Raw genomic sequence first — 12,776 nt, 5'->3', positions numbered from 1 at the left:
CACCATGGCCATTCTTAACATGGGGAATAGATATTATTAGAAAGATTACTCCTCCTAAGACAGGAGGACACTAATACATCCTAGTAGCAATCGATTATTTTACAAAGTGGGTTGAAGAGGCATCATATGCAAAACTCACTGCAAAGCATGTAGCACTCTTTATAGAAAGAAACATCATATGTCGATATGGAGTCCCACATGAAATGATAAGTGACAATGGAACTGAATTTCAAGCAGAATGTGAATAATTGCTACAAAAGTATGGTATTTAGCACCATCATTATTCCCCATATAGACCCCAAGAGAATGGTGTAGTAGAGGCAGCCAATAAGAATTTAAAGACCATCATCGAGAAAATGACAGAAAACTACAAGGATTGGTCTGACAAGCTCCACTTTGCTCTTTGGGGCTATCGCATGTCAATTCGCTCATCAACAGGAAATACGCCATTCTCCTTAGTCTATGGAATAGATGCTGTATAACCTGTAGAGCTAGAAATACCTTCCCTACGCATTGTGTTGGAAAGTAAGCTCAATGAAGTCAAATGGACTAGAGCGAGATACGAAAAGCTAATTCTACTTGATGAAAAACGACTAGAAGCTCTACATCATACTCAATGCTACTAAACTCGTACGCCTAGACACTTTAACAAGAAGGTTAAGACAAGAAACATCAAGGTAGGAGACTTGGTGTTAAAAGCATTAAGGAGGAATGTTCTAGACCCAAGAGGAAAATTTAGGCCTAATTAGTCCGGGCCATACATTGTCAAAACCATCCTATAAGGAGGTGCCGCAAAACTAACTGACATGGATGGTAATGGATTTTCAAATATGACCAATCTTGACCAACTTAAGAAGTACTACCCGTAATTACTTGAGTGGGATAACTCAAGAGAGCTACGTTTGACCTGATTCCTTAGGAAAGGATACGTAGGCAACCTTTTACAAGGTGCGACTTCTTTAATCCTAAAAAAAATCAGCAACAGAGCAGCCGACGCACAAGAGTTAAGTCCAGCACGACACGCCACAGCTGTCGCATAACGACTTGAAGCAGCGCATCGCGAGAATTTCTCAGGATGACAACAAAGTCAAAATTGCAGCGCTAGACATTCTGCATTAATCTAGGCGAATTTCGGTGTTTTTTGGAAATTTTTTACTTCCATTATCGAATAGTTTATGGAATAATTCAAGACGTTTTCATTGCTTCAATAGAATTTTAAATGAAAAAAGTTAATTTAAAGAGCTGAAAATTGCAATAATAGAATAAAAAATTACATTTTTGATGGAATTTTAAATTAAGCTTAAAACTTAAATTGAAAAAAAATTAAATTTGTCTAATTAATTGAAAGTAAAGCAATGGTCTAATCTATCTTCTCTTTTTCACTCTTTTCCAATTCTTGTCCGCTTCCTCTTCATCATCCATCACTTTTGCTAGTAAATATCCTTTTGAAGATCTACACTCAATCTTGGTGTTGATGGTTCCCAATAGCCATTACACCGTGCTTCTTTTCAACCCACACTTTCTTTTCTGTAGAGTCAACTTTTATTTTTCTCTTTAACTTTAGTAGAACTTTTCTTCTTAGGCATAACAGGAGTCTTGAATTCAACTCTTTCACCCAAACGCTCCTTATGAGGAATTTTCTTGTCCCCTAGGCGGTCTTTCACGTTGGTCTTACTCAGCTTCTGAGCCTTGTTCTTATCCTTTAGAGATCTACCAAGTAGCCATTGCTTCATATCCATAGATAAAGAAGGTGGGATCTTTTGGGTAACAACTTCCCATAAAGTTCTAGCACACCAATAATCATCAAATCTCTCTACATCCTATGAAACAAGAAAATCATAGGGACGATGAAGATCACCAGATGAAACACTTTGAGCAAGACCATATTGTCTTCTCATCCTAGAAGGGTAACAAAAAGTGAACTTTAACAAGCTAGAAGGACGAAAAAAAGGTTGGCTATTGCCACCAACCATCTTCTCAATTTTTCACCAAGGAACGACCCACTTGATGGTAAAGTCGCAAGTTTCAAAGATCCTACTCCACTTTCGGCGGCCCATCTTTATGGAAAAGCGTTTCTTCCGTCTTACAAAGTAATTTGGGGTATAGTTATCAACATTGTCAGGAGGGATAATTAATTCAAGCCTATCCATTAGCCACATCTGTAAAAATTCAATGAAAAATAATTATTATTACTATACAAAGTTAAATAATTTTGATTCTTGTAATTAAAAGTATTGATTTTCTACCTGCAATAATATTGGAGAACCTCGAAGAGGTGCTTTTGGATTCTTTTTTAATTCATCCAAACCAAGCATAATTTCTCCAATGATTAAAGGCATTAGAGTTCTACCTGACTCAATTTGCTCCATGAAAGATGCTAAAATAGCTTGCCCCTCATGAATATTGCCGCTACTGAGCAGATATTGGTTTATGATGAGCGTCATTTATGGCGCTCAAAAGAATAAGATTTTGATTCATTTTATTTATTTTCTTTCATCATTTTCATATAATTTTCTTAGTTTTATTTGATTTTCCATTTTTATAATTCACTTTGATTGTCGATTAGTTTTTACGAGTTTTTTTTTATATTTTTAGTTGATAATTCATAGTTTTAGTTTTTATTTTTTTTATTTTTTTATGCTTTCTCTCTTTGTTTTATTTGTATTTTGTAGGCGAAAAATCAAGTCAATTTGCTCATTTTGGGGCTTCCTTGCTTGCGGGAATCATCTCGAGTGTACTGGTGATGGGGATGCTCGGGAGCACGGAGTTCGATCAAGCAAAGCAAGGAGCCAAGGCCTCGTGCACCACATAGGGGTGCACGCGTGCGACACTGGGGTGCGTGCGCGCAGTCCCAGCTGTGCGCATCTGCGCGCACGCGCGTGGTTGGTGGTGCGTCTGCACGACCCTGTGTAGCCCCTTCGCTCAATTTTTCTATTTATAGCTTTTGACTTTCTTTTTTTTAAGACGACTTAACTTTTGTACTTTAGATATAATTTTCCAGAAATAATAGAGAGAGAAAGTAGAGAGAGAAGCTTAAGATTTACTTGTTTGTACTTGAATTTGATCTTAGATTTCAATTGGATCTTGAAATTCCTTCTTCAATTCAATGAAAGTTTGTAAGATTTATTTCCTTTGATTTATTTTTAATGCAATTCTTTCTAGTTTCTTGAATTTTAATTGAGATTACATTCCTAGCTCTAGAGTTGATTGATTGATTTTCTTTTTGATTAAGCTTTTAAATGAATATGAATTTGATTGAATTTGTTTTGTTTCTTAATTTCACCATGATTAGTGAGTAGATTAATTGCTAGGGAGAAGGGGAAGCATGCTTTATTGATGATTTTTGCTAGTTGATGATACTATATTGATTGGATTATTGCAATTAAATTGGTTGACATAGTTGTGCATGTGATTAATTAAAGTAGAAGTGATCAATTAATAAGATTAATCTAGATTGCATTGCAAATTTCAATGACAGGAACCCTTGATTTGAGAATTGCTTTAATTAATTGAATTTGATTGTGATTTTCCTTGGTAGCCATTCATAGTGAACCCTAGCTTGACTTATAGGAGGTAGCTTTTGGATTCCTTTGATTGCAACTATTGTTTGTCCCTTGTAATGTTTGAATCAATTAAATGATCTATCAATTAGCATAATAATTGAGCTTGCATGTGGAACCTATATCCCTAGTGTTTAGCATATTGAATTCTTAGATTTGTCTATCTTCTTGATACTTTAGTTACCAACCACAACCGTTTATATTTTTCAAATTAGCTTGACGTAGAATATAGCATCGTACCTACTCATTCCTTTGGGTTCGACCCTTGACTATCACGTACTTATATTAGGTTGGTCGAGTGTTTACAAATTAGGTTTGGTTCTAGGGAGAGGTAGATAACGACCTTCATTTTCCTCTTGTCAAAACGGCGCCGTTGCTGAGGAATGATATTGGTTCTTAGTTATAGTTGTTGAGTCTAATTCATTCTTAATTGAAAAAAAAACAAAAGGATTTTTCTCTTTTAGGCTACACTTGTAGCCGTGCTACGAATAATTTCTTTTGAATTTATATGCATAGAGAACGTGGTCATTCACTAGTGCCATTTGATCAGGATATTGAGAGGACTATTACAAGATTAAGGGTTGCTAGACGATCTTTGAGCTCTAGCATTTCAAGTGAGGAAGAACCACAACTAGAAGTACAAGCAAGAATGGGAGAGAATCCGAGAATGGCATTGAAAGAATTGTGAATTCCCGGTGCATATAGATTTGAGAGTGGAATTGCTCCACCTACAACATCGGCAAATGATTTTGAAATTAGGCCGGCAATGATCACTTTGATAGAGAGGCGACAATTTAGTGGGGCCAAGCATGAAAGCCCACTAAACCATCTCAAGGAGTTCGAAAAATATTGTAATACCATCAAGGTGAACGGAGTTTCCTAAGAATTCATCCGCCTCAAGATCTTTCCCTTTTCTCTCATAGGGCGTGCTTTGGAATGACTAGACAAGGAGGTTAAGCCGAACTCTCTAAGGACGTGGGACGAGGTTACCAAGGAATTTCTATCCCGTTTCTATCCACAAAAGAAAACGGCGGAGGCTAGAGCTTTGATTCAAGGTTTCAAACAAAAGCCAAGTGAGAGCCTCTATGAAGCGTGGGAGAGATACAAAAAGTATCAAAGGTAGTGTCTTCACCACGAAATTCCAGCCTATCAAATTATTAAAATTTTCTACGGAGGCCTAAGTCCCCAAGGCAAGTCATGCCTTGATGGAGAAGCCTGAGGTCCCATCATGAATAGGACGGAAGAAGAAGTGGTAGACATCATTGAGGATGTGGTGAGGTACTATAGAGATTGGCAAGATGGTGAGAGGGATTCAACTAGCAAGAGTAGCTCTTCGGTGTACTCGTTTGATCATCTAAATGCAATCAACAATCTCGATCTCCTCACAAATGATGAACTTGGGATAGGAAATGATTGCAATAAAGGAAAAATTGGAGAGTTTTTCTTCCTAAGCTTCAAATTTTCCTTCCCATTTCAAGGGGAGAAGTACATCTTCTAACTCTAATCCCCCTCTTTCTTCTAGCAATATGCCTAGTGGTTGTTTGTTTTGTGATGTGTGTGGTTTATATGATCATGATGCTAGTAATTTCCCTCATGCTTTTCTGGATAGTAATGATGATTTTGATAACAATGAGAGAGATCATGTGAGCTATGTATCAAACAATAATGTGCAAAGGTTTGATAATCAAAAGGGTCAATGGAATAGGAATTACCAAAACCAAGGTAATTTTGACAACTATAACCAAGGTGGTGGTTATAGGAACCAAGGGAACCAAGGTTCTCGAGGTAACTATAACAATCAAGGTTATAGTAGCCAAAATCAAAACCAAAATTATGGTAATCAAAACCAAAGGTTATGGAAATTATAATTAAAGTAGTGGTAACCATAATCAAGGTTATGGGCCAAATCAAAATAGGGGTAATTGGAACAATCAAGGTAGAGAGGATTTTTAAAACAATGCTCAAAGAGGCCCTCCACCCGGATTTGTTCCAAAGACTCAAGGTGATAATTCCTATTCACAATCCTCTTCCTCTAGGTCTAATTTGGAGGAAATCATTGAGAATCAAACAAAGTTGTTGAACACTTACATGGCCGTAAGTGACAAGAAATTTAATGAAATGATGACTCATAATAAGATGCTTGAAAACCAAAATTTTCAACTTGCCAATGCTTTGAAATACCATGCTAGTCCTTCTTCTTTACCTTCCCAAGGCCTAGATCCCAAGAGACCCGTTAATGCTATTGTTACAAGGAATGTTAAGGTTCTTGAGGAGAGTTTGCCTAGGAAGAGTGAAACTAAGGAAGTCCCTAAGGACGTCTTGGTGGAGGATGAGAGAGATGGTGCATCTTTGAGTGAGGTTGTGATTGAGACACCTAGAGAGGTGAGAGTAGAGAAAGAATTTTTGAAACCCACGATTCCTTATCCATAAAAGTACATGAGACACAAGCTAGATGAACAATTTGGAAGATTTATTGACATGCTCAAGCAACTTCACCTTTCTCTACCATTTACCGAAGTTGTCACAGAAATGCCCAACTGTGCAAAATTCCTCAAAGACATTTTGAGTGGTAGGAGGACTTGTGATGTTGTAGAGACGGTCAACTTTACCGAGAATTGTAGTGCAATCATAATGAACAAGATTCCACCCAAGTTGAAAGACCCCGGAAACTTCTCTATCCCTTGTGCCATTAACAAGATTCAAATTGATAATGCCTTATGTGACTTCGGAGCTAGTGTTAGCCTAATTCCATATTCGGTCTATCAAAGACTTGAATTAGGGGAACTTTTTCCTTTTAACATTACCTTGAAATTAGCCGATAGGTCAATCAAATTTCCAAAGGGTAAGGTTGAGGATGTTCCTTTGAGAGTAGGGAAGTTTGTGATTCCAGTGGATTTTGTAGTTCTTGAAATGGATGGAGACGCTACCATTCCTATTATTCTTGGTAGACCTTTTCTTGCTACATAGGGTGCAACGATTGATGTTAAGAGTGCAAAAATTTCACTTAAGGTAGGAGATGAGGCCATTGAATTGGACTTGAGTGAAAGCATGAAGTATCCATGTTTTCTTTAGAAGATTGCATGATGATTAATTCTCTTGATCATGTTGTGTCTTCCATGCATGAGCACTTGCTCACTTCTAATGATCCTCTTGAGAATGTCTTGTTGAATAAAGATAAGATAGGTGCTCCTATCAAGGAAATGGCAATGTATGAGGATTTGCTTAATGGAAGCATCGAGGAAGTGGACGAGCATGTGTGCATGAGAATTTCTAGCTAAGAAGCGTTGCAAATGGAAACATAGAAGGAAGGTAAAGATGCTCCAATGGTTGAGCTCAAACCTCTTCCATTACACCTTAGGTATGAATTCTTGGGACCCAACTCCACTTTTCCTGTGATTGTTAGCTCTTCTTTAAGTGAGCACCAAGCTCAAAAGTTGTGTTGTGTTTTGAGAAAGCACCAAAGTGCTTTGGGTTATACCATTGACGACGTCAAAGTTATAAGCCCTGCTTTATGTACACATCACATAACTCTTGAGGAGGGTGCTTTACCATCCATTGAGAGGCAACGAAAGCTACATCCCTAAATTGGAGAGGTAGTGAAGAAGGAGATCACCAAACTTTTGGATGCGGGAGTCATATTCCCCATTTCTAGTTTTAGGTGGGTTTCTCCCGTTCACGTTGTCCCAAAGAAGGGAGGTATGAGCGTAGTTGGAATGAGAAAGGTGAGCTCATTTCGACGAGGACGGTCACAGGATGGAGGATGCGTATAGACTGTAGACGTCTAAACACATCTACAAAGAAATATCATTTCCCCCTTCCTTTTATTAATCAAATGCTTGAGAGACTAACAAGACACAAGTTCTATTGTTTTCTTAATGATTAGTTGGGATTTTTTCAAATTCCTATCAACCCGGATGACCAAGAGAAAACAACCTTCATTTGTCCTTATGGTACATTTTCCTATAGGAGAATTCCGTTCGGCCTTTGCAATGCTCCCGCGACATTTCAAAGATGCATGATGAGCATATTTGGGGATATGTTAGAAGAGGAGATGGAGGTTTTTATGGATAACTTCTCCGTGGGAGGTGTTTCATTTGAGGCATGCCTTGAAAACCTTGAAAAATGTCTTGCAAGGTGTGAGAAGGTGAACTTGGTTTTGAATTGGGAGAAATGTCACTTCATGGTGGAGGAAGGCATAGTCCTTAGCCACAAGATCTCTCACAAGGGGATAGAGGTGGATAAATCTAAAATTGAAGTTATTAAAAAGCTATTACCTCCGGGTTTTATAGAAGATTCATCAAGGATTTCTCGCTCATTGCAAAGCCCCTAAATGATTTTATTCTAAAAGATGCTAAGTTTGTATTTGATGATAAGTCTTTGGAGGCATTGAATTAGTTGAAGAAAGATCTAATCTCTACCCCTATTGTTCAAGCTCCAAGATGGGATTTACCATTTTAGTTGATGTGTGATGCAAGTGATTCGGCAATAGGAGGTGTCTTGGGTTAAAAAGTGGACAAGAAACTTCATGTGATCTATTATATGTCCAAGACTCTAAATGGAGCTCAACGGAATTACACTACAACGGAGAAGGAATTCTTGGCTATAATTCCTGCTTTTGAGAAGTTTCATTGTTATCTATTGGGTTCCAAGACCATTTTCTTCATGGATCATGCGGCTCTCAAGTATCTTTTTGCCAAGAAAGAGTCCAAGCCAAGGTTGATCCGGTGGGTTCTTGAGCTCCAAACCTTTGACATTGAGATTAGGGATAAAAGAGGAGCGGTAAATGTTGTGGCGGACCATCTTTCTCGTCTATAAGATTCTTAAATTCATGATGATGGTTCTCCAATTGAGGATAGGATGCTTGATGACTTCTTGTATGCTATTGAAGCAAAGGAGCTCCCATGGTTTGCCGATTTAGTGAACTTTCTTTCATGTGGGGGAGTTTCCTCCTTCCTTTTCTAAGAACCAAAGAAAGAAGCTTAAGAGAGAGGCAAGGCATTATGTGTGGGATGATCCCATCTTATACAAGCAAGAGGTCGATGGCTTACTTAGACGTTGTGTGCCAAACGAAGAGGTGCCTAGTGTTTTGAAAATGTGCCATTCGAATCCAAGTGGGGGCCATATGGGTGTCTCTAAGACCGCCACTAAGGTCCTTCAATGCGGTTTATGGTGGCCACATCTCTTTAAGGACTCATGGGGCTTCGTAAAGACATGTGACCGATGTCAAAGAGTTGAGAACATCTGAAAGAGAAATGAAATGCCTCAACAACCCATACTCGAGTTAGAGGTGTTTGATGTATGCGATATTGACTTTATGGGGCCATTTCCCTCATCTTTCAGCAATCAATATATCCTTGTGGCGGTTGACTACGTGTCTAAGTGGGTCGAGGTCATTACCTCCCCAACTAACAACCACGAGGTGGTTATGAAGTTGTTTAAGAAGACAATGTTTCCAAGATTTGGGGTACTGAAGGCGGTGATAAGCGACAACATCTCAATTTATTCACCATGCCTTTCAAAAAATGTTGAGGAATAATGGAGTCCATCAAATATTTGTCCTCCCATATAATATCCAATCAAGCGGTCAAGTGTATGTCTTTAATCGTCAAATCAAGCTCATCCTTGAAAAGACGGTTGCGAGAAATCGAAAGGATTGGTCGGAAAAATTGGATTATGCTCTGTGGGCCTATCGAACAGCTTTCAAGACCCCCATAGGTACCACTCCATACCACCTAGACTATGGCAAGTCATGCCATCTACCAGTTAAAATTGAACATCGCGCTTTGTTGGCTATCAAGAAAATAAACTTTGACTTGGCAAGTGCGGGGGAGAAAAGGTGGTTGGATTTTCATGAGCTAGAGGAGCTTCGGCTTGATGCTTATGATTGTGCTAGTGTGTACAAATCTCGTTCCAAGGAAGCACATGACAAGCTTATTGAGAAGAAAGAGTTTTGTGTTTGAGATAAAGTTCTTCTCTACAATTCAAAGATGAAGTTGTTTCCCGAAAATCTCATGTCAAGATGGAGCGGTCCCTATTTTGTTAAGAGTGTTTTTCCAAGTGGTGTTGTAGAGGTCTCAATGATGGATTCTTCTTTTTCATTTAAGGTCAATGACAATCGTCTCAAGAAGTATTTTGATGGTGCTTTTGTTTACCCTGTTCACTCATTTCTTCTCTGACAACCACCTTAATTGGTGGAGACATCGAGCTATGACTTTAAACAAGTGCTACCCGGGAGGCAACCTGGTTTTCTAACCTTTCTCTTTTGATTTTACAATTTTCTATATTTCTTTTATCTTTGAGAACTTTTGTTATTTCTCTTTGTTTTTGTTTTTTCTCTTGATTTTAGGTACCATGAGATTGGATCCAAGAAAATTTCCAACAACTTTGGTGTTACTTCAAGATTTCATAAGATTTGGTTAAGCTTAGGGGAAGGAGTTCGTTGGGTTTACATGTTATCATGTTTGCATTTTCATTGATTTTTATTCATGGTCAAGTATATGTTGGATTATTTTTTGTGAAATTTTTTAGTACTTGATCATGACACTTGATTGCGCCGGTGAGAATGCAAACACGAAAGCATAATTAAGGGTGTTTCCTCTAACCTTTTGCTCAATTCTTGCCGGATTTTTAAACAAACTTGATCACCCTATGGTGCGCACGCACACCACACCCGCGGGCACGTACCACAGGGGTCAAAGATTTTGGCATCATTTTTCGGTTTTTTGTCATGAATTTAGTCCCTCCCCGAGCTGCTTGTGGTGCGCGCGCTCCATATACCCGCGCATACGCACCACAGAGGTCAGGAATTTGAAGCAAAAATCACCCCCTAGCGCACTCACCATAGACCAGCCTGCACGCACCAGCCGTCAGGTGCGCCCCTTCCCCCTTATAAACCCAAAAGCGCACCCCCCTTATTTCTCCTTTCTCTCTCCCCGAGTTTACCCCAAAATCCCACCTTTATCAAACCCTTACTCCTCTCTTGCAAAAATCAAACCAATTCACCTATTTTATTTTCATTTTAGCATCAAATTATAATTCACACATCAAATATTCGAATTTTAACCTTTTTTTTTTTTTTTTTTTTCCAGATTTTCGAACTCAAATTCAAAATTTTTGGGTTTTTTTTTTCAATCTCAAAGCTTTGTGTTGAGGTTTGGAACTTGTCTTTGGTTGTTTTATTTGTTCTTAAATCTTCATTTTGGGCAATTTACAAGTAATTCAAGGCTTCATTGATGTATAATTTCTTATTTTCTAGTCATCTTCTTCCTCATTGTTCAAGCTTGAAACCCTTGTTTCTGCTTTGATGGTAGAACTCCATTGTTAGTTCTTTTAACTTGTAATTGGTGTTGAATGATGTCATTGAGTGTTAAATTGAAGCTTTTCCTTGATGAATTCGCATAATTTGATTGAATACTTGAATCACCATTGTTGGTCATTTTCTCTCTCATGGGTATTCTTTATAATAGTTTTATTTCTGTAATAATTCAATGCTTGAGATTATTTTGCTCAATTTAAGTCATGATTTGGTCTCTGGTGTTCAATTTTTCCTTTAATCCATGCCTACTTGCTTCAACTTCATGGTTCTATATTAATGGCATTGTTCATATGTAGCCATCTCGTGCTTCTATTTTGAGACAATTGCATTTGTGCTTGATTTTTGAGCAATTACTTATGCTTATTCTTGAAATATGTCAAATGTTACGTTTTGCTCATGAGTTGTTTCCTTCAGGTAGATGGCTCCAATCCGTCAAAAGAAGCGAGCAAGATCAAGTTCAAGCAAACCTAGGCATGTTGTTCCACCTCCACCCGAGGTAGAAGAGACATACGAAATTGAATTTTCTAAAGAATCACATTGGGATCGTTTCAAGCGTGTATCCAAGAGAAAGCTAAGACCAACAAGATTTTACGATCAAGCAATAACCAAGTTTCTCGAAATTGATAAGGACGTTTGCCTTCTTGAAAAGTGCCTTGATCTCTTAGAGTTTTTGGATTTGAGCGGCCCTACTTATGCCAGGGTGACCTATGAATTTCTTTCTTCTCTTGAAGTAGTCCGAGAACCGGGTGAAAATTCCTCAAGGATTTTGACTTTTTAACTTTTCAACAATGATCAGACATTGACGGATTCTCAACTATGTTCATACTTCAAGTTTCCATGGGCTACAAATCCAGATCATTGTATCTATCCGGCACATAGTAAAATGGCAAGTGACCATGGATATAATGAGCAACGTTGGTGGAGAAGTATATCAGAGGAAGGAAAGTATGACCCTCAAAATTCCTAGACCGCTTCCATGATTCATCCGGTTATGCGGTATTTCAACCATATCCTCACTTACGCTCATTGCTCCAAGGACTCTTTGGGAACTATCTCCCGAGAGGAGCTTTGTTGGTTGTGGATAGCAGACCAAAACGACTTTGTGATTGAGCTAGTGGATTTCAAGGAGCATTTGATCAATCGATTTTTGGATATCCATGATAGAGTTAGCCTATCGGGGATCATCCAATTGGGAGGGATGATTTCTATCCTATCTCTTTGCATCAATGAGGACTATAAGACTTTGCTAAATGAGCTTCCCCTAATTATCGATCCTCGAGATCAGTCTTCTTCTCATTTCCTCAACATCTCCGCCCTTGTGAACCAAAAGTTCCTCGATCTCACTAGAAAGGATGATGTTTTCATTTGGTAAGTTTCCTGGATTAAGGAATGGTTCCTAATCCCATGCAAAGAGGCAACTACCCGACCTAAGGAGAAAGATTCTATGTCTTTGAGGCCTCCGGTGCGAGATATTGATCCTTCTATTCGACAAAGGACGAACCACACAAGAGGCCGCTCAACCAATGCCTTCTCATCGAATGCTCCAACTCTTCCCCCGGTTGAACCGGGAGGCACGCCTATTCCTTTCCCCTCTCCTACTCCTTCTACTTTTGATTTGTCAACCATTCATGCTAGGCTTGATTCTATTGCTAATGTGTTATGCTCTATGCCTTCAATGCAAAACCCTTATCTTGGTTATGGCTATCATACAAATCAATTGTAAGATTTACATGTTCGGAGGGTGAAGATCGATCCCTATATGAAATACCCATATCTCTCGATCCAACAAGGACCTATCACCCAATGGGAGCCTTTTGATCCTACCGTGGGTCTTAGGCCTTGCTACCCTTATTGGGAGGGCCCTGATGTTCTATCATAGGCACCACCTCGACCACTTACGA

At 38.6% G+C, this 12,776-nt stretch overlaps 2 protein-coding genes across 2 annotated transcripts; both read left to right on the top strand.

The window, feature by feature from the left end:
- Window positions 1-5,996: 5,996 nt before the first annotated feature.
- Window positions 5,997-6,527, top strand: LOC110711276. Its single transcript, XM_021889656.1, has one exon. It carries the CDS (start codon window positions 5,997-5,999, stop codon window positions 6,525-6,527), a length of 531 nt encoding a protein of 176 aa, XP_021745348.1.
- A 2,555-nt stretch (window positions 6,528-9,082) lies between these two features.
- Window positions 9,083-9,520, top strand: LOC110711275. Its single transcript, XM_021889655.1, has one exon. It carries the CDS (start codon window positions 9,083-9,085, stop codon window positions 9,518-9,520), a length of 438 nt encoding a protein of 145 aa, XP_021745347.1.
- Window positions 9,521-12,776: the final 3,256 nt, after the last annotated feature.

This window comes from Chenopodium quinoa, unplaced genomic scaffold (assembly GCF_001683475.1).
Source record: "Chenopodium quinoa cultivar QQ74 unplaced genomic scaffold, ASM168347v1, whole genome shotgun sequence".
Classification (NCBI taxonomy): domain Eukaryota; kingdom Viridiplantae; phylum Streptophyta; class Magnoliopsida; order Caryophyllales; family Amaranthaceae; genus Chenopodium; species Chenopodium quinoa.
The sequence above is the reverse complement of the archived record's forward strand: the minus strand, read 5'-3'. Positions and strand labels throughout refer to the sequence as shown.

Bases quoted from the DNA above. Each gene is read 5' to 3' on its own strand.
- LOC110711276 (XM_021889656.1), top strand. From the start codon at position 5,997: ATGAGACACAAGCTAGATGAACAATTTGGAAGATTTATTGACATGCTC.
- LOC110711275 (XM_021889655.1), top strand. From the start codon at position 9,083: ATGTTGAGGAATAATGGAGTCCATCAAATATTTGTCCTCCCATATAAT.